This window comes from Mandrillus leucophaeus, unplaced genomic scaffold, assembly GCF_000951045.1.
Source record: "Mandrillus leucophaeus isolate KB7577 unplaced genomic scaffold, Mleu.le_1.0 Scaffold147, whole genome shotgun sequence".
NCBI classification, from domain to species: Eukaryota; Metazoa; Chordata; class Mammalia; order Primates; family Cercopithecidae; genus Mandrillus; species Mandrillus leucophaeus.
The window spans coordinates 2,819,794-2,842,725 of NW_012101443.1; the positions used below are offsets into that span (position 1 = coordinate 2,819,794).

General features: G+C 37.6%; 1 protein-coding gene across 2 annotated transcripts; it reads right to left on the bottom strand.

Annotated features, from left to right (window-relative positions):
- Positions 1–9,509: 9,509 nt before the first annotated feature.
- LACC1 (laccase (multicopper oxidoreductase) domain containing 1) lies at positions 9,510–22,680 on the bottom strand. 2 transcript variants are annotated; one of them, XM_011974623.1, is made up of 7 exons: positions 22,286–22,680; positions 20,529–21,120; positions 19,720–19,898; positions 18,156–18,321; positions 13,111–13,336; positions 11,827–11,987; positions 9,510–10,679 (listed from the first exon to the last, which is right to left on the bottom strand). In XM_011974623.1, exons 2-6 carry the CDS (start codon positions 21,088–21,090, stop codon positions 11,828–11,830), a joined length of 1,293 nt encoding a protein of 430 aa, XP_011830013.1. In that variant the 5' UTR covers positions 21,091–21,120; positions 22,286–22,680; the 3' UTR covers positions 9,510–10,679; position 11,827. The 2 variants fall into 2 exon arrangements, with proteins under 2 accessions (XP_011830013.1, XP_011830012.1); XM_011974622.1 differs by lacking the exon at positions 22,286–22,680 and adding an exon at positions 21,947–22,234 and having other exon boundaries at positions 10,487–10,679.
- Positions 22,681–22,932: the final 252 nt, after the last annotated feature.

A 22,932-nucleotide genomic window follows, 5' to 3' on the forward strand; every position in this document is an offset into this window, starting at 1 on the left:
TTCTAATCAAACTCCAAACTAGGTCCACTCATTGCTTGTGATTGTCATGTCTCATAAATCTCTTTTAATCTAATAGTCCCCCTCTCATTCTTTCTTTCAATTCTTACCATTGACCATTTACAAAAATTAGATCAATTGTCCCACACTTTGAGTTGTGGTATCTTTTAACTTACTCCTTCCTTCTCCAAATTTTTTATAAACTTGTGGTTAGCTCTAGAGTTTGATTAGATTCAGACTCAACATTTGTGGAGGGAATATTTCAAGATGTTTCTGTGTATTTCCTATTCCAGCAGATTGAGAAGCAACAATGGTTGCCACACTGATGAAATCATGTCAAGGAATTATTCATTGACTCTCATTTTATTGAGTTTTCCTTCCTTACTAGAAATGTAATTTCCCATAAAGCTGTAACAGAATGTAACATGAGATTTTTCCTGTTGTGCAGTCTTTGTTAAGAGGCCAAAGCTGGCCGGGCGCAGTGGCTCACGCCTGTAATCCCAGCACTCTGGGAGGCCAAGACAGGCAGATCGCGAGGTCAGGAGATCAAGACCATTCTGGCTAACACGGTGAAACCCTGTGTCTACTAAAAATACAAAAAATTAGCCGGGCGTGGTGGTGGGCGCCTGTGGTCCCAGCTACTCAGGAGGCTGAGGCAGGAGAATGGCATGAACCCGGGAGGTGGAGCTTGCAGTGTGCGGAGATCGCGCCACTGCACTCCGGCCTGGGTGACAGGAGGAGACTCCGTCTCAATAAATAAATCAATAAATAAATCAACAATAAAGTAAAATACCATAGATAAAAGCGGTAGCCCCGTATTCTTGCAGAGACTAAAGCTTCAGAAGGGAAATAGATCAGAACTTTTTTTTTTTTTTTTTTTTTTGGAGATGAGTCTCGCTCTGTTGCCCAGGCTGGAGTGCAGTGGCATGATCTCGGCTCACTGCAACCTCTGCCTCCCAGGTTCAAGTGATTCTCCTGCCTCAGTCTCCAGAGTAGCTGGGACTACAGGTGCCTGTCACCACGCCCAGCTAGTTTTTTGTATTTTAGTAGAGACAGGGTTTCACCGTGTTGCTCAGGCTGGTCTCGAACTCCTGAGCTCAGGCAATCCACCCGCCTTGGCCTCCCAAAGTGCTGGGACTGCAGTCTTGAGCCACCGCACTCAGCTGAGAATTTTTTAAAGAGCATTATCATAGTCTTGTGCGTTTCCCTTTACTCCTCAAAAAAAAGCCCCATCTCCCTCCATCAGAGCTAGGCGCTGCAGGGAACCAAAGCAGATCGTTTAAGTTAAATTCGACCTGTGGTCCCCTAAGTTTGGGAGCTGAATACACTGTGACCTTTGCCTCACTCTCCTCTGCTTCAGTCTGAAAAAAAGGAGGCTGGTTAGTGCCTGGAGCTGCCTGGATAGCAAAGAGACAGGGCTATACTGGGAATCGTTTGCACATCTAGAATTTGATAGGGCAAAAATATCAAGTTTCCTGTGGGTTAAGGGACAATAGCTAGGCTACAATGGTCTTTGTAAAATAGGACGAGGCTGTATAGAGTGTACCATCAAACCTGGATGGGTGCGGTAAATGGTCAGCTGGAGAGCACCTTGTCTGAAAGGGTGTGTGGTAGTGGTGGGGAGGCGAGTTGCAGAGGTGGCCCACTAACCCAACCTATTTCTCATCCTTCCTCGCTATCAACACCCTAGCATTAGTAGATGAAAAAGATGATCACAGTAGGGAAAACAGAGAACAGATTACGCCTTATGTCCCAGTGCTTGTATGGTCTAAGCTGGGGAGGTGAGAAGCTCTAAATTTAAATCAGGTTAGACTTAATAATATCTAAAGTTTACCACAAGTGAAACAGAAATGTCTAAAGATGGGTAAAGAAACATGACTGAATGCTTTAAAACAGATCTCCACTGCAAGCATTCTTTATTTGTAGTACTTTTATTATTATTATTTTATATTTGGAGACAGAGTTTCACTCTGTCGTCCAGGCTGGAGTGCGGTGACGCAATGTCAGCTCACAGCAAACTCTGCCTGCAGCGTTCAAGCGATTCTCGTGCCTTAGCCTCCCGAATAGCTGGGGCTACAGGCCCGCGACCATGCCAGGCTAATTTTTGTATTTTTAGTAGAGATGGGGTTTCGTCATGTTGACCAGACTGGTCTCAAACTCTAGACCTCAGGTGATCTGTCCACCTTGGCCTCCCAAAGTGCTGGGATTACAGGTGTGAGCCACTGCACCCAGCCTGCAGTACTTTAAAGATATATTATTTTAATAAATTCAACTAAACACTGAAGATATAAAAGTACCTAGTGAGAAGGGGTCCTCAAAATTGGTTATACATTAGAATCCTTCAGGAAGCTTTAAAAGCTTTGATGTTGTCCTACCCCAGATTCTGATTTAATTGGTCTGGCATGTGGCTTAGACATCAGGGTTCTGAAAGCTTAACAGGTGATTCTATTATGTAGCCAAGGTTGAGAACTACTCTAAAAATAGAGACTACTGAAAGAGAAAAATAAAAAATAAAAATAAAAATAAACAACTATTTGACTACTTTACTATCAAATATCAATAAAACTATCGAAAAGTTGGAATTTTCATGGAAAAGATCTACATGTTTGGTCTTCACTCTCTGGGTCACTGTCATAGAGATTTGATTAAATAGTTTGTATTTGTTTCACTAAAGGCATGGACAGGGTATGGTATAAGATAAATATTAAAAATATATTATTACAGGAGTGGAAATAATTAGTTTTTTAAAATAAGTATTAGTTTTTAACATACATGATTCTCACAGGAGACATGTATCCTAAAGCAGTATTTTTTTCTTTTTAAAATTGTTTTGCTTTTATTATTTTTAATTGACACATAATAATTGTACCTTTGTATGGGGCACAGGATATTTTGATACATGTATACAATGTGTAACGATCAAATCTGGGTAATTAGCATATTCAATACCTCAAACATTTATACGGTCTTTGTGTTGGAAACGTTTAAAATCTGCTTGTCAAGCTATTTGAAAATATACAACAAATTGTTAATTATAGTCACCCTACAGCGCTGTAGAAAACTAGCTCATATACCTCCTAACTGTAATTTTATGTTATCCAACTTCTTATTATCCCTCCAAACCTTCTACCCTTCCCTGCCTGCCTTTAGTAACCTCCACTCTAATCTCTACTTCTATGAGATCAATTTTTTTAAAGCTTTCACACATGAGTGAGAATGTGCAGTATTTATCTTTCTGTGCCTAGCTTATTTTACCTAACATAATGTCCTCTAAGCTTGTCCATGTTGCCATAAATGACAGGATTTCATTCTTTTTTGCAGCTGAATAGTATTCTATTATGTATATATGCCATATTTTCTTTATCCATTCATCTGTTGAAGGACACTTAGGATGATTGTATATCTTGCCTATTGTGAATAGTGTTGCAAAAAATGTGGGAGTGCCTTTCAACATACTTATTTCCTTTCCTTTGGATATACACCCAGTAGTGGGATTGCTGGATCATATGGTAGTTCTATTTTAGGTTTTTGAGGAACTTCAATACTGTTTTCCATAATGGCTGTATTAATTTACATTCCCACTACCAGTGTATAACAGTTCCCCCTTTCTCCATGTCCTTACCAGCATTTTTTGTCCTAAAGCAGCATTTTAAAGTTTATGTTGCTATACAAGTTGAAAACAGTAAATTCTAATGATGGATAAAAAAATATGGCCAAATGTCTTAAAACTTTCTTTAGTGACTTTGATATATCATTATTATTTAAATAGATTCAACAAAACACTGGAAATATACATGAACCTTGTGAAAATCAATAAAACACAAACACTCCAAAATACAATTTATTATATTTATCCTTCCAGACCTTGTATGAGATTGTTTAAGGATTCTTCCCCCTCTGATACGGTTTGGCTCTGTGTCCCCACCCAAATCTCATATCGAATTGTAATCCCCACATGTCAGAGAAGGGGCTTGGTGGGAGGTGATTAGATCATGGGGGTGGATTTCCCCCTTGCTGTTGTGGTGATTGTGAGTTCTCATGAGATCTGATGGTTTAAAAGTGTGGGCACTTCCCCCTTCCCATTCTCTCTTTCCTGCTGCCATGTGAAAAAAAGATGCTTGCTTCCCCTTTACCTTCCACCATGATTGTAAGTTTCCTGAGACCTCCCAGTCATGCTTCTTGTTAAACCTATGGAACTGTGAGTCAATTGAACTTCTTTTCTTCATAAGTTACCCAGTAGTTCATAAATTGCTCAGGTAGTTCTTTTTTTTTTTTTTTCTTTTGAGACAGAGTCTCGCTCTGCTGCCCAGGATGGAGTGCAGTGGCGTGATCTCGGCTCACTGCAACCTCCGCCTCCCGGGTTCAAGCGATTCTTCTGCCTCAGCCTCCCAAGTAGCTGGGACTACAGGTGCGTGGCACCATGCCCAGCTAATTTTTGTATTTTTAGTAAAGACAGGGTTTCACCATGTTGGCCAGGATGGTCTTGATCTCTTGACCTCAAGATCTGCCTGCCTCAGCCTCCCAAAGTGCTGGGATTACAGGGGTGAGCCACTGTGCCCAGCCCCAGGTAGTTTTTTATTGCAGTGTGAGAAAGGACTAATACACTTCCCTCTTTCCCTTTTTTCTCCCATAGATACTAGATTATTATAATGTGATAATATCTTTGCTAGGTACTAAAAATATGAAGATAAGTAAGATATGCTCCTTACTCTGATGGAGTCTCTAGTAGTAGACAATTAAACAGACCAACATTTAAAAATCAGTTCACTGAGGACTATAAAAAATGATGCTCAGGATGGGTGCTAATGAGACAAACAATGAAGGAAAATATTCTGGAAGAGATGACCCCAGATCTGAGTCTTAAAGGATGGTTAAGAGTTATTCAAGAGAAGCGACATTGACAAACGCTGTGCGTATGCAATGTGTACAAAGAGCCAGCAATGTGTCCAAAGCCAAGGGGCAAGAGAAAACATAGCTGTGGAAGATGACGGTGATCATGGTGAGAACTGCTGTTGACCCAATAACATAGAAAAAAATATTGTGCATGCTTTTCAATATAGTAAAACTTTCCTCATACAGTAGAAGGTAGACCTTTGAGCATTAGCATGGCCCCTCATGCTGCCCAGTGGAACAAAAGCTACTTAACTTCCATGTACAATCTGGTATGGTACTCACTATATATATACTACATTGACAACTGAATTTTGGCCATATCTCCATAAGAAATTAGGGAGACACTAGAGTGTTGTACTCATTTACATAAATGTTTTTATTGTAGATGTCCTTGGTACTTCCTATTTGCTAATTCAGTAGAAAGCCTAGGCGAAGGTAATCCTAAACAGAAATCTGAGTTCTAGTCAGTCTTTGAATGCCAACCAACCTCGTTGGTCTGGCCTAGCTTAATGGTATACTCTAGGAAATGAAAAAAAGTACAGAACGGCTAAAGCATGTGGCACAGAGTGGGGAGTGGTAGAAATTAAAGAAGTAAGCAGGGGAGAGAGGATGACAGCACTTATACACTTTAGTGAGTAGGTCTTTATCTTGGAGGCAGTGGGAAAGCCATAAAAATTTTTTAAGAGATGTAATATGACCAGATTTGCATTTTAAAACAATCAATAATGATACTGTAAGAAGGGATTCAATAAGGAAAGACTAGTCAGAAGGCTGCTCTAATGATATAGGTGAGAGATGACGACCTGCATGTCTGTGGCAGTTGAGAAAGAGTCATGGGAACAGATGGTAGATATACAGTCAGTAGTGTGGGAAGGGAAGGGGAGAAGGAAAGGCAGGCATTCAGAGACACTCCAGGGTTTCTGGCTGGGCAACTGCATGAATAACAATTTCATCTTCTGAGACAGAAGACAGGATGGGAGCAGGTTTTGGAGAGAAGATGATGAGTTAAGTTTGGAGGATGTTGTATTTGAGGGGACACAGGATATGTCAAACAGACAACTCTATAGCCAAATCTGGATATGTATTGAAAAGTAGAAAACCAAAGGAATGAAGGTACCTTGTGAATATGAAATATCAACTATGAAAACAAGGCTGATGGGAGGGATAAGAAAATACAACCTTAAAACATGTGCTTTAAAAATGTAAGGAACAGGAAAGCATGGTGAGATGTAAATTGAAGCAGTATGTGATGCAGAATTCAGAAAATGAAGGACATTAAAAACCCAACTGTTACCATGAACAAATCTCTTTTCTACAGTTTCTCATGAAACAAGAGTACTCCCTTTACTCCCTCTTTTTGTCTTTTGTTTTGTTTTGGTTTTGGTTAGAAAGGAATGTGGTATTTTAGCTAGTGTCTGCTGGAAATTTTGTTTAACAAAATGTAGTAACTGGACACCCCAACCTTCTGAGAATTAAATAAAACAAAAAGTCTGCTCCAAATACAGAGACATAGCTCACCTCAGGTGCTTGGCACAAGGGCATGGGGAATGTGATGTAAGCATTTCCTTCTCTACAAAAATGCATCTAAGGAGAGTATGAAAAGTTTGTCTCAACACAATTGACATGTAATCATTATGAGTTCAAACCAAATGTGTTAATCTGGAAAAAGCAGTACTGGCAGATTTCTTTTTCCTTCATTAAGCAATGACCTAGTACAGAACAATGCATTGCTTATGGCAATCTTTGAAATCACAAGTAAACTTTAAAAACACTGCCTACAATGAAAATGCATGTGCCCTAGATCAGGGTTCCCAGAAACACATCCAGTAAGCATATGGACCATGTTTTCCATTCTTCATTGCATAATTTATTAAAAAATCTATAGGGAGAAATCTATGATTCCACTGAATGCAATGTGTTATGTGTGTGTTGATTTATATTAGCTAGGGCAAAGAGGCTATATGTCATATTTAACACACATATATTTCTTGTTTGCCATTTAGCACATCCACAAAGACCCATGCATACAAACACGATAACACACAGATAACTGAGTAATGCTTTCTTTGAAGTGCTGAACTTTCATAGATTGGTAGCATTCTCTAAGAGTTCACACAAAAAGTAAGATGGATACATAGGAAGTATAACTCTAGGACAATCAAATAAAAATAAATATCAAATCCCACTTTGAGATATAAAAGCATATAACTCATATGTCCCTGTTATCTTTCCTTCCAGCTGCTGAATATTTGGGTATTATTTCTGTTTTGCCATGTTACACAGAATAAGCTTCTCTGAGTTTCTCCCAAAAATCTACTTACAGAAAAGCAGTTACTAGAGATTCTGTAGGAATGAGATAGAAGTGGGTGAGGGTTCCTAAATGCTTTTATGTACTTGAACTACCATGTTATGCCTAAAGTAAGAGCAATATATTCACTAACTTCAAATGCACCCTCCCCTCCCTTTTTATTCCACAAGAAAATACAGAGTTTAAGATTGGTTCAACTTTATACCAAGAAATAAGAGTAGAGTTACTTGTTGAAATACTACCTCCTAGTGGTAAGATCATCTCATTTGTTTTATAAAGCACTGGAGTACCGCATATTTGGCCACTGTGCTATTCTTCACTATTTAAAATTACAGTTAGATAAATGGCCCAGTAAGTTTTAGTTTGATAGTACTTCCAAAAAGGTATTTCATTAATGTTTATTTGATTTACAAACTTAATTCCCCTTATTAATAAAATAGCAATCAATATTTCCTATGTGCAGTTAGTAGCAGTGCTTAGATTAAAAACAAAACTTTAGGAGGAATAAGTTCCAGTGTTCTATACCACTGTAGGATAACTATAGTTAACAATAGTATATTATATAGTTTGAAAATTGCTGGAAGGAACAATTAAATCTTCATAACGCAAAGAAAAATGTTTGAGATGATAGATATGCTAATTACCTTGGTCAGATCACTATACATTATATGAACAGAAACATTATTATGTATCCCATGAAGAGGTACCATTGTTATTTATAAATTTAAAATTAAAAACAAAACCAAAACTTAATTTACTAGAAATCTTTGTTGTTGTACCCCAAAAGTCCTAGAAACCTACATACAAATGTGTGAGAGTGACAGCTATCTTGTACATGCAATAAGATGATTATTTAATAACCTGATAGTTCTGAGTTACTAAATCAGCACTTTTCATTCAGTAAAACAGCAAGGAGACAACTTTTCATTACATACTTTGGCAGAGATAATCCAAAATCAGATAATCAAAATAATTTTCATTTGGTTATAGAATGTTGTAGTACATAAAGCAAAATGTGTCTGCAGGATACTCCAAATTTACCACTTCAAACAAAATAATGCACAGTGAAGAACTAGAAAATTATTAACCTTTCTCAATACATGTAAGTATTCCTTAATCTTTATCATTTTCATTAAACAAAATAATATTTTGGATGAGTTCAACATTTTTATCCTATGCTTTATGTTTAGTGCCTTCCCTGAATTGGAAAAAATGAGGAATTTTATTTAAATTTAACACTGAGCTAAGGGAGATATAGAATTAAACTAAACAAGAATCAGTTGTCACAACCTCACAACATATATCAAAGTATTGAAATTGCTGGTTTACTGATTGTCACTTTTCACTGGATATTAAATATCCTGAGGGTTACAACTGTAGTTTTTTAACCTGTCCCAGTACCTCAACAAAATTTTCATTGAATAAATTATGTTAACAAAAAATTAAAAATAAAAATATAATTAAGGTCCCTTTAATTAATTTTAAAATCTGAGAGGAAAATTGGAGTCACAAAACGTATGCTCAAATCTGATTTCATCACAAATTATGTGATTTTTGACTTCCACCTCAATGAAGCTCAGTTTTCTCAGCTGAATAAAAGGGATAATGCCCGTGTATTTCAGAGTAGCTGTAAAGGTAAAATGAGCTAATGTACATGAAAGTCCTTTGGAAATACCAAACAAATGTTATTTGCTGTCATGCCACCACACATACATGTAGGAAATACATGTATTAAATAAGAAAATTTTTAAGATGCAATGTGATAACTTACATTAAATATATATACAATTTCTCCCAAATGAAAACTAACTTAAGTTCTCTCTTTAACTGACAAACATACTCAAAAGCACTCATCCAAAAAAAGTCCCTTCCTTCAAGATGTAGTTCCCCAGCTTTTTCTCTTCTCTAGTAAATGCTGTCAAAGAAGAGTTGACACCTATGCATCTTCTTCCTAATGCACTGAAAGCCGACTCAATGACCACTGCCTATAGAACAGTTTCAATGCGCTTAATCCACTGATTTCTTTTTAATTATCTCTTTATTTTATCCCTGAAGATTTCGTTTTGAGTACTTTCCACACCTATCCTGGCTTCTTCAAAACAACTACCCTATTTTTTCTTACTTCTGTGACTAATTTTTTTTACTCCTTCAGCTTCTTATTCTTGAAATGCAGGTGTTTTATAAGGTTATATTCTTGGACCTCCTTTTTCTCATCCTAATTTCTGCCTAGATGATCCAACTTGCTCCAACAGAATCAAGCATCATCTCTGTACTGTAAACCTTGAAATCTCTGTCTCTGTCTCAGGTTTCCTCCTAATTTCTAGGTCTATATTTCTAATTATTAACCAAAGATTTCTATCTGGATGTCCTTCATTCTATGTAAAGTCAAACTCATTATCCTCCTCTCTTTTCCCAAACCTTCTCCCTCTCTTTGCTGCCAATCTTGGTAAACAGCCAAGCAGAAATCTTAAGAGTCATTAATGACTTTTCCACTCTTCCTCACCTCTTACTTCCATTATCTAGTAACAGGATCTATTGATTCCATCTCTTAAATGTCTCTCTAATCCATCTACTCTCTTCTCTATTTTAATTTCCACTTCCTTCATTGGATCTTCATTATTTCTTTTTGAAATATTTTGACCACCCCTTATCTAGTCTCTACGCTTTGGTCTCACACAATTTAAATTCGTCCTCTTAAATATGATGCCATGGGGGAGGGAGGAAAAAAATCGTTACTTTCTTGTTTTTTTGGCTGCCTACTCATTGCCTGGAAAATAAACTGCAAGCTCTTTGACACTGCAGTTGAGACCCTTACTTATCTGTTTCCAACCTGTTTCTCCAGCCCTAACTCCTGCCCACACCCTTTTCTCTCTAGAATATGTTATGCACTTTCAGTTTCATGCCCTGGTTCATGGTGTTCCCTCTACCTGTTATGGCTGTTCTTCATTTGTCAAAAACCTCTACATCTTTTGAGCCCATGTGATATGTGATTTTCTCTTGTAATATTTTCTCTACTCTGCCTTCTGGGTAAAATTAACCTCTATTCCTTATGTTCTCTTCTACTGCTATTAAAATTAAGTTGCAGAAGTGTTTATCTCCTTCATTGTATTAGACTCAAAGGAAAAAAGTCGTGTTCATTTCTGTTCACCTATGCTTAACACAATGCCTGACCAATAGAGGGTATTCAATAAATACTGAACTGAACAAATCTATTCCTGATCTGTGTAATAAACAGGAAGAACAAACTTTAAGAATAATTGTCATGCATAAAACATATTAGCTACAACATACTGATTTTTGTCAGTTATTATTATAATTAAATGAAAATCATTTGACTTTGAATAATAGTAAAAATATACCCTAAAGATGAATTATCCATTGTAATCCATTTGGTTTTAAGTAGATCAAACAGCTAAATTTCTCTCTTGCAGTCAGTTTGGAAGGAGGCAGGAAACAGTTATACAAAAATCCAGTCAAGTATCTGTAAAATACATAGAAATCAAATATGAGACCCTTACAATCGTGAAGTCTATTAAAGTTTTTCTGTAAGTTAAAGAGCTAAAAACATTGTAAAGAGTAAAAAATAATATTAATTCAGCTAGAAGTAACCTTAGGGAAAATTACATATGTCCTAAGGGGGCGGTGCTAAATCAGTGCCATGAAATATTTTTGTATAATTCCAACAAAACCACCTCTGATAAATACTATTTTAAGAAAATTACACTCAGTCTTGTTCTATGACTTTAGATCATGTGTCAGCAAACTATAGCTGATAGGCCAAATCTGGCCCTTTAAATGTTTATTTTATTCTTTAGAGACAGGGTTTATGTTATCCATGCTGTACTCAAACTCCTGGCCTAAAGCAGTTCTCCCACCTCAGCCTCCTGAGGAGCTGGGACTACAGGAGCAGGGCCACTGTGCCTGGCTCCCTCACCTGATTTTTGTAAACAAAGTTTTATTGGAACACAGACATATTCATTCATTTCTATATTATCAGTATCTCTTGTTGCTCTACCTGTACAATGGTGAAGTTGAGTAGCTGAGACATATACTGTATGTCCCACAAAGTCTAAACTATTTACTGTCATTTTAAAACAAAAATTTGGCCAACTCCAACTGCAGATAATCATTTGGAAATCTAGTTGAAAATCAAGCTAGTTTGTATGTGAGAATTTCTTATTATTCTAGAATTTAGAATCTTTATGCAAAGATTTATTTTCGAAAATAACATGAAAGTTATAAGGATGTTAGGATAAGGAATGTACAGATAGCAAGTACATAGTAGAGAGAAAGGAAATACTTACATACTTTTTTAAAGATTAAATTGTTTTATTTTTATACTTTTAACATAAGCCTGGCTAATTATTCTTCATTAACTAGGAAAAGGAGTGGCTGCTCTTTATAATAGAGTGTTACTGAAAATGAACTTTGCTACTACTATTATATCACTAAAAAAGTAGAAACATCATTCTTCCTGTAGGAATAAAGGAGTAAAGTTAAACATAATTAACTTTTTTTAAAATGAGGGGAAGAAACAGCTAAAAGAGGAAGAAAGAGAAAGGGAGGGAGAGGTGGAGAGAGGGATGAAAGAGAGGAAAAATGGAGAGAGGAGAGAAAACCTACTGTACCTTATTCTCTAATTGATATGAAGCCAATTTGTGTACCAAAATTAAGGCCATCTCGGACATGGGAGAAAAACTTGTCAGGATGGCAAGATGTACAGAGGTTGAGATCTTGGTTCTGGTCCTGAATATTCCGTGGAAGAATTCCTCCCCGTTCTAGAAGAATCCTTAGGAAAAATATTTTTCAAAAGAGAGCAAGAGTTTATTTTCCCAATAGCCAAAGCAATATGAAAAAAAAATACGAATGTTGGCATGAAAGAGTTCCAGGAAAGATGTACCTAGAACAATGTATATTGTTATTCAATTACAGAACATGGACTAGTCAGGAAAAAAATGCTACGCTATATCAGCATTTATCACGTAAGTTCATATATGCACAGTACAACCTTCCGTATTGTCCTATAGACATAATCTAGGTACAGAATTTTATAATCAAAATCAAGTGCTTATTTAAGAAGAAATCTCTACGAAAGTTACCAGGATATCAGACAAAATTCATCTGGCTCAGTCAGAGTATGCTTTTTAGTCATCTGGCCATTCATCTCCTTTCCTTCTATTAGCCAGATTTTTCTCAGAAAACTTGCTTCTCCATGAACACTTTATGATATGAAATATGACTACAAATTAGTGATACTTGATTTAAAAAGTCACATTTAAGAATCAATTTCAATCTCTTCCACGTCTGTACTAAATGAGGCAGACTCTGGGTAAGGTTTTGGTGACTGGAATGGAAACGTGATTTAAAACACACATTAATTTGCCTTTGTAGTAATGACAAATAATTTTCACCAGTTATTAATAGCAAAACTTCATAAATTCAGAAATGCAAAGAACTGTAAAAAACTTGAAAGTAAAAACCTGTGTATTTATATTATCTAATATTTTTTCTAAAAAATATATTCCTCTAGTTAATTAGATAATAAGAATAATTTTAAAATATCAGCTTCCTGAGAGTTCATTACATTTAGGAGAATTTAGCTGAGGAATGGCTGTGAAGTAAAGTACATGCCAACTTTTCTATATGAAGTTTAAGTAGATCTCTTAAAATTAAATGCCAGATGTTTCTTCCTTCACTTTCAAATCAATGAGACAAAAAAAAATTCTGTTATTCAAACTCAAATGAAAACAGATTTCATATTTAAAATGAGTGTTTGTGTACATGTTCATGTCAGCTGCTTAAATAACCGCCACCTAAATTCTTCTTAGAGTTACTAATTGTTCTCTAAAATAAATTTCATTTTAGAGCAATAAGAAAGAATCAAACTTGCAGTTGAATGAAATCAGACATACCTTGTGGCTTTACGGATGTCAATATAGGGATTTGGTGAATCAAATAGTTGTACACATGCAGGATGAAGATTATGAAATGCCTCTGCTGATTCTCTTGGAAGAGTAAAACAGCAAGGTCCTACTGAAGGTCCAAGTACAACAACAATGTCTTCCAAACTGCAGCCATATTCTGCTATCATAGCATTCACTGTAGCCATAGCAACACCCAACAAAGTACCTTTCCAACCTGGTAAATAGGAATAAAAAGAGATAAGGAAAGTCAAAATGTAGCAAAATTTCACCTGAATTTATGTCTAAGTTAAAAGTGAGCAGATATAGTTTGTATATTTTTCAAAGTTCAGAAATAATAAATGAACCACAAGATTAATTATATTATCATGTGGTTTTTAAATGAGCTATACTACACAAAGCATCTGATACAGAAGAGACATGAAGTGGGAGTTTTCGTCATCTTCCATTTAAAGATGCTCTATAGTTTTAGCTTCCACTGAGATCATAGCTCAGTCTTCTCTATTTTTCACATTTTAAAAGATTGTGGTTAAACCACAAAATCTACTATTCTAAGTATACAGTTCAGCAGTGTTGAATTCACATTGTTGTATAACCAATCTCCAGAATTTTTTCATCTGATAAAATGGAAACTCTACAACTATTAACAATAACTCCTTGTTTCTTCCTTTTACCAGCCCCTAGCAATCACCATTCTTCTTCCAGTTCCTGTACATTTGATTATTGTAGGTATATAAGTGAAATCATAATACAGTATTTATCTTTTTGTGACTGACTGATTTCACTTAGCATAATGTCCTTAAGGTTCATCTATATTGTAGTATGTGTCAGAATTCCCTGCCTTTTTAAAGCTAAATAATATTCCATTGTATGTACACACCACATTTTGCTTACCCATTCATCTACCAATGTACCTTAGATTGCTTTCACCTTTTGGCTATTGCAAATAATTGTATTATCAACATTGGTGTGCACATATCTCTTTGAGTTCCTGATTTCAATTATTTTGGATATACTTCCAGAAGGGGAATTTCTGGATCATATGGTAATCTATTTATAATTGTTTGAGAAATTGCCGTACTGTTTTCCATAGTGGCTACACAATTTCATATTACCACCACCAGTGCACCAGGGTTCCAATTTCTCCACATCCTCAACAACACTTATTTTCTGAGGTTTTAAAATAGTAGCCATCCTAATGGATGTGGGGTGATATTTCATTGTGGTTTTGATTTGCATTTCTCTAACTTCTAATCCATGAACACAGAACTTCTCTCCATTTATTTGTGTCTTCTTTAATGTCCTTCAGCAATGTTTTGCAGTTTTCATCTCTCCTTCACTTTTTACACCAAAACCTATTATATTTCGATTAACAGTCTCTTTTTACTCCCTTCCCACTTGCCCAGTCTATCGTTCCCTTGCCATCTCTGTCTTACCTGCCTTGCATCTTACAGTGTTCTAAGATAAAACCATCTTCTTTACTTCTGCTACCTTCTTGTTGCCAAAGACAGAAAGCTAAGAATATTGCATTTTTCCTTTATTCCCTATATCTGGGTTTGATTCAGCTGATATGGTTGGCCAATAATGACTCCCCTTACACCTTCCTTAAGCACTCCATACTCATATCCTTCAAAAGCTAGGCACTCAGGTGAAGGGATCATTTTTTACAGATAAAAGGAGATGATGAAAGCAAGAAGTACTTAGGTGATAGGTTCAGCCTTGACAGGTAACCCACTGGATATGTGGTTATGGGAAGAATAGAATGAAGACATCAAGTTTCTATCTGTAAGTGGGTAGGATGTCAATAATCAAAATAGGAAACCTAACTGGCAGAGAAGACTTTAGGGAAAAAGATGTTGAGTTTTTGACATAATGATTTTGAGGCACCTAAGAAGATGCAGACAGTGACGTTCAAAGGGAAGCAACTAGATATAGGTATTTTGAGTTAAAGAGAGAAATTGTCAGGGCTTTTCTACAGATGAGAGTAGCTCTCTTCTTCAGTGAGCCTCCTTAATTATCCTCTCACTTGTAGTTCATCCACCTCCTTTCTATTTGATTTTTCTCCTACAGCACATGTATATCTATGTATACATATCTGGTTAAAAGATCTTTATTAAAGTAGTCCCATAGAAGAATTTTATTCTTTTTGATATCTGATATAATAAGTATACAATGTATGTAATTATATTATATTTTAAAGTTAATTTATTTTTATTTTTCCAACTTTTTAGGTTTGGGGGTACATATATGCAGGTTTGTTACATGGGTAAATTGCATGTCACTGGGGTTTCATGTACAAACGATTTCATCACCCAAGTAGTGGACATAGTACCCAACAGACAGTTCTTCAGTCGTCACCTTCCTCCCACCCACCACCCTTAAGCAAGCCCCCATGTCCACTGTTTCTTTCTTTGTGTCCATGTGTACTCAATGTGTAGCTCCCACTTAAAAGATACATATGGTATCTGATTTTCTGTTCCTGCATTAATTCACTTAGGATGGCTTCTAGCTGCATCTATGTTGCTGTAAGAATATGATTTCATTCTTTTGTATGGCTGCATGGTATTCCATTATGTATATGTACCATATTTTCTTTATCCAGTCCACCACTGATGGGCATCTAAGTTGATTCCACATCTTCATTATTGTGAAAAGTGCTGTGATGAACATACATGTGCATGTGTCTTTATGGCAGAATAATTTATATTCCTTTGGGTATATACACAGTAATGGGATTGCTGGGTTGAATGGTAGTTCTAATTTTAAGTTCTTTGAGAAATATCCAAACTGCTTTCCACAGTGGCTAAACTAATTTACATTCCCACTAGCAGTGTGTAAGCATTTCCTTTTCTCCACAATCTCACCAACATGTTACTTTTTGACCTTTTTTTTTATAGCAGCCATTCTGACTGGTCTGAAATGGTATCTCATTGTAGTTTTGATTTGCATTTCTCTAATGATTAGTGATATCAAGCATTTTTTCATATGCTTGTTGACCACGTGTATGTCTTCTTTCGAGAAGCATTTGTTCATGTCCTTTGCCCATTTTTTAATGGTATTATTTGTTATTTGCTTGCTGATTTAAGTTCCTTATAGATTCTTGGTATTAGACCTTTTCAGTTGCATAGTTTGCAAATATTTTCTCCAATTCTATAGGTTTTCTGTTTACTCTGTTGATAGTTTCTTTGCTGTGCAGAAGTTCCTTAGTTTAACTGAATCCCACTTGTCTATTTTTGTTTTTGTTTGCTCTTGAAGTCTTCACCATGAAATCTTTGCCAAGGCCTATGCCTATGTCCAGAATGGTATTTCCTAGGTTTTCTCCTAGGGTTTTAATAGTTTTAGGCTATATGTTTAAGTCTTTAATCCATGTTGAGTTGGTTTTTGTATATGGTGAAAGGAAGGGGTCTAGTATCAATCTCCTGCATATGGCTAGCCAGTTATCCCAGCAACATTTATCAAATAGGGAATCCTTTCCTCATTGCTTGTTATTGTCAACTTTGTCAAAGATCAGATGGTTATAGGTATGTGGCTTTATTTCTAGGTTCTCTATCTTGTTCCATTGGCCTGTGTGTCAGTTTTGGTACCAGCACCATGCTGTTTTGGTAATTGTAGCCTTGTAGTACAGCTTGAAGGGAGCAATGTGACTCCAGCTTTATTCTTTTTGCTTAGGATAGCTTTGGCTATTTGGGCTCTTTTTTTGTTCCATATGAATTTTAAAATAGTTTTTTTCTAAATTTGTGAAAAATGATATTGGTAGTTTGATAGGAATAGTATTGAATCTATAAATTACTTTGGGCAGTGTGGCCATTTTAACAATATTGATTCTTCCTATCCATGAGCATGGAATGTTTTTCCATTTGATTACATTATCTCTGTTTTCTTTCAGCAGTGTTTTTGTAATTCTTATTGTAGAGATCTTTAACCTCCTTGGTTAAGGCAGCTGTATTCCTAGGTATTTTATTCTTTCAAAATTAACTTATTAATGACTTGAAATTCACATTTATAACTTCATTTTGACTGCTTGATCTTGGATATTTTTAAACTAAATGTTTTCAAACCTAAGAAGTAAAAAAATAATATCCTCTTTTTATATCCAGGAGCCAAGATTCAAATTTTAAATAACTTTTTGACATTTTCATGTAGTAAACCTGACTTCTACTCATTCAATCCCATTATTTCAGCTAGGTCAAAATAAAAATATGCTACTTTCTATTTTACCTATGAGCTAAAAAGCAAAGTAGAAATAGATTTACAAGTGAAGGAAATTTTAAACATCATCCCTCATTTCACACAAAATCACAGCTATGGGGTAATCTAAAATACCATTTTAAAATACCTTCAGAAAACAAAACTCCATATCTTTAACACAATATACCTTCTAAAAATACTTCTTTGCTCTCAGAGAATAGTTACAGTTAAATACATTAAATGATTTAAACTAAAAACAGTTTTCAAAACATCTTGCTTTTTCCTACCTCCCTAGCTTTACACATGCAGCTCCATCTGGGTGAATACTTTTCTGAAACATGCCTAACATTCCCATTTCCTATGGCCTGATTTTCAAGGATTCTCAACCAAAGGCAGTACCACTCCCCTAGGGAGTGTTTTGAAAAGCTTGGAGGGTTTCATTGTTGTTTAGTTGGTTGGTTGGTTTTGGTTATTACAGGAACTAGAGGTGCTACTGTCATTAAGAATTTCAGGGGCTAAAGACACTTAATCTGCAATATGGTATTATCTTGACCAAAATGTTAATAGCACCCTTACTGAGGAACACTGTTACTAAGCCAAAACCAACAAATTCCTTAGGAATCAACCTAGGTGCGACCTCCTTTGGGAATTCTACTACAATTCATATAATTTGATGTGGATACTCCTCTTAGCCGTCCCTATAATAAAACTATGCCGCCCCCTCTCATCATTACATTTACCACAGTGTAATGTAATTAACTGTTTGCCATGTCTATCAGAAAGAAATTACAATTTTTCCTGCACAATAAAATGAGCAAAATCCTAAACGTTTAATTAAGTATACTTACCAGCATGAGCAACCCCACATGCTTTTTTGACTGGATCTGCAAAAACTATTGGTATACAGTCAGCACCAAGAGCTGCTATTGTGACTCCTCTCTGATTTGTGGTTATTCCATCATAAGAATCAGGCTCCTTTCTTCCCATAATCCAGATGTCATTGGAATGATGAGTCTAATACCAAAAATGTGCAACAAAAATGTTTTGGAAGTGGGATTTCTCATACCATAAGCTTTCCTGAAGGTATTCATTATAGTATAAAATTATATAACCAGTTTAAGATTACTAGCATTCATTAAATATATCACTTTTGTATATGGGAAAACACAAATTTACTTATAATTTAACTATTTAAGCTTTTGGTATTATACTCTCTGATAGTTTATACAAAGAAAAGCACAGTTTAACGTTATAAAATTCAATATAGTGAATAATGAACATCTTTCCATAAAGATAGGTATAACATTTCTTAATGCACTTTCTACAAAATGAAAATTTTTCCTGTAAAAGAAAGTTAGTTACCAAATCAATGATACTTTTACTTTTCCCAGACTCAAGTAAAGCTAGAATTCTGTAAGGAACAAGACATTATCTCATCAACTATGACCCTAGTTCCTCCCGGAGTAGATTTATAAAATAATGGCCTTTCTCTACCACCATGCAGTTCCTTTCTTCAAATCAAAAAGGGCAGTGGTAGTATACTCTCTGAGAATTAACTGTACTTTTAGAATTGAGGACTCCAGATGAAATATACAGTAGGCTCTTGAATAATGTCATTTTATTCCACATCATTTCATTATAATGTTAATGAAAAAAATTGACTACCCACCCTGTCACTGACTGTGTGAGGTTTGCACCTTCTCCTCATGTCTGCATGGGTTTTCTCTGGGTAACCCAGTTTCCTCCCACATCCCAAAGAAGTGTATATGAGATGAATTGGGGTGTCTACCTGGTCCCAGTAGGAGTACGTGTGTGTGTGTAAAAGCACCCTGCAATGGAATGGCGTCCTGTCAAGGGTGGGTTATGACCTTGGATCCTGATCTGCCAGGATAGACTCCAGCTACCTAAAGCCCTGAACCAAAACAATTTGATAGTTATCTTAATTTGTTTTTATTACTCTTTTGTAAATGTATGTCTAGCTCATATTTATTTCAATATTTAATATTAGGAATGTGTTGGTCTTTATTTAGAAGTTTGGTGATGTTTTTATGACAAGAAATATGCCTTAGAAACTTTATTCTTATTTATATCAATTAGCCTATGGTAAAATTGGTTTTATTATGTCGTTTCGCTTAAAGTCACAATTTCCAAGAACCCATCAACATTAAAGGATGACTTACTCTGTGTGTGTGTGTGTGCATATATATGCCTGTGTGTGTGTATGTGTGTGTGTATAAAATAGAACTGATCTTTAGGCTATGGTGTATAAATCTAAGAAAAACAACCACAGCATTACTCTAAAACTTTGGATGAAAAAGCAGATACAAAAGTTAAATAGCTTAAAGTCCATGTAGTTAGTAGTAAAGTAAAAAATATACTTTAGATCTTTCAAAATATAAAGCAAAGTTTTACCTTTATTCGGTAAAATTTCTCCATATTAAATCCTGCAGCATTCGCCAACCTACGCAGATTTTCTTGAACCACTGCCTTGGGATCTCTCCGTTTGGAACTACTAAAGAGATTGAATGAGCTAAGAGTTGGTATATAAGATATTCCACCTGTTCTTGTAGTAAATCCATGTATGAAAATATCTGTTGAAGATAAGCAGTGAAGATTTAAAAGACGCTATTCAAAATACCAGTCTCTCAATTAGACCTTCCCTGATCACTGCTACCTGCCCTTGTTATTTGGCTTCTAATTTCTATGGCATTTTGTACCTCCATAGGTTCTTATGGCGTTCTGCTTTGTGTTTATTTTACACTCCCTATGAGATCGTTGCTCTTTAAAAGGTATCTTGTGTCTCATCTGGCTTTGTTATATCTAACAGCATATAGCTCACAGAAAATATTGTTTAACCAAGAAGCAAGATTGATTGTTTTAAATTTTACTCTTCTATGAAGGTGCCAATGATTTGAAATTTCAGAATTTCTAAATAGAAGATTTTAAGTGTCATAAATCTCATTGCAAAGGAGGGCTAGATTATTTGTCTCAACATCAAATTTTCATAAAGCAAATTTATTTATTTGGGGTGGTTTTGAAGGCGTTATCCCTTGACCCTGATACTATAGGGTCATACATGATAGCTCTGTGTTGCCACTGATGCTAATGAGTAATAAGCCCACAACAGTCAACAAAAGGAGGAAAAAAAGAGGTGAACTACCTCTGAAGAAAGATTGGTTTTTCATGTACAAAGTAAAAACAACAGTTAGTGGTTAATATACCTGGGATCAAAGGAGAAGTGATAATAGTTAATTCTCCTCTCAGTGCTGGCAGACTTCTCAAAAATGTTTCTATTTCATTCTGAATTTCTCTTAGTTCTTGAGCTGTGATTATGTTTATTTCAATGGACTGTTTAAAAAGGCCTCCCCTCAAAGTCACTTGCAAATCTTCAAATTCGAAATTGTAAACATCAGTGAAGAGTTGATCAATAAAAGCTTTCATTAATGCCTTCCTGTGCCTGGGTACAATTACCTTAATGCTGCTCAGATTTCTTTCATCAATTTTCTGTTTAATGGTATATAAACAGGCAGCCATGCTGGGACAGCTAACAATCTCAAATTCTTTCAAGAGAGCTGATAATCCATTGCCTGTTTCTAATTCACAATTATCTTGTTCTCCATCCCTTTCATAGCTGATGTTACTGCAACACATTATACAAAGAAACTTGGCCTTGGCGGCATGGTGGTACTGGACAGCATTCAAAGTCTTCAGTAATGTCTGATGGCAGTTTTTTTGAGAATTCAATTTCAAATCAAAAAGATCAATCAAAACTGCTTCTGCCATCCTTGAAAGAATACTTTTGTGCCAAATCACCTGCAAATAAAAATTAGTATAAGAATATAAAATTATATAAATCATCTTATAGTTACGACAGAAATTTGTGGTAGATTAAAAAATAATTACATTGATTTTAAAATGTAACTAAAATAGTAAATCTAGGCCCCTCCCAGAAAAGCCAGTGTACTCTGTCACAAGAGAACCATGACAGTGAAAGCAAAGCCATCTTTTAATTCGTTTTGTGAAAATGCTAGTACATCTTTCCAGCAGCACAACAGTTCCTCTGTTTTGTTTACATAGAACTTCTAAGTAAGGAATTACTTGCTGAGTTTAGACAAAGTCCTGTTTTTAAATTGCAGGTTGTCAACCTGTGTGATATATCATTAGTCCTGACATGACTGTCATATTAGGTCTCATCCTTTCATATGCAGGGGCTTAAGTTCACGAAGCTAAATGGAGCTGCACGCGAAATTCGCCTTTTAAGATGACAAAAGCTGAGATGGCTAGTAAGAGTTCCCCTGAGGATTTGCGCAGTACTCCACACTTAGCAATGACCACAAAAGCTATAGTGATTTGGACGAGACAGGCTTCCTCGCAACTTTAATTCATTCTCCCCATCCAGCTTTGCTCACCTCCAGCCCAGCCCTCCCACCCCATCCTGCGGGTCTCCAGTGACCCCCTTTGGCGACGCCCTTTGGCCCAAGGTTTTCTCCTGCCGCTTCCCCTAACCTTCTCTCCCCATCGCTCGGGGCTCCCTCTGAGGTTCATTTAGCCAGTTTTGAGTGGGTGACTGTCCCCCTTCCCTGTTCATTGTGAAATTTCCGCCCAACGTGTGTCGCCCCCGGGTCCCTGTTCCTCCTGCCCGCCTTGCCTCACGGGGCGCAGGCTGTGGCTCTGCACCTGCCCGTGCACCTCCACCGGCCGCTCACCGCCCATTCGGGACTTCCTGTCGGACAACGCGCACCAGAGGCGATTCGGGCCGCGCCTTCCCGCTTTTCACCTTCGGTTGCACACAGGTCTACAGCGACCTCTGTGACGATTTGCCGCCCCGACCCTCGTCCTGAGCCCCAACGAAATTGGGCAGCCGCGAGAGGGTCAACTGGAGTCGTAAGCTCGGCCCAGCGGCGACGACACCCGCCCCGCCTCACCTCACCCACCTCGCCCCGCCTCACCTCACCCACCTCGCCCCGCCTCACCTCACCCACCTCGCCGCCGCCGCACAGATTCCCCGCCTGCCGGTCCCGGGATCCCAGGGGAAACCTGAAGGCCGGGGCCCCGCGGGCCAGCTGCCGGGAGGCGGGAGGGAGCTTGGGCAGGGCCGCCCGGCGTGCTTGGTGCGGACGCTGCAGGCCCAGCACGAGCGCTGGGGAATCCCGGGATGAGCCAAGCGCCGCGAGCCCGCTGCTGCCTCAGCAGTTCCGGGTCTAGGCGGCCTGCCGAGCCGGCACCCAGCAGCCCCGCCGGCGTTAGAGGAACAGGAATCAGAGTCCCGCGAGGGCCCTCGGCCCGGAGCCAGGCGGGTTAGCGGGCGGGAGTGGGCAGGCCGAGTCCGGAAAGGGTCGCGAGGAGGCAGCTAGGGGCTCCGTCATGGGGGATGGGGCGGCGGAACGACCGACCCCGGGAGCGGGCGCGGGGCGGCAGGAGCTGCAGGTCTCCAGAGGGCACGGGGAGGGGAACTAAGGGCCCGGTTAGAGAACGGGACGGAGGGCACCTTGAGGGGGCGGTGGGAATGGCGGGTCGCGTGAGGTGGGGCTGCCGGAGCCACCTCGCGACCAAACCGCAGTCTCCCTTCTGCTAACGGAAGCCGTTTCCCAAGAGAGCTGAAGTCCGCCCTTCCGGTCTCAGGGA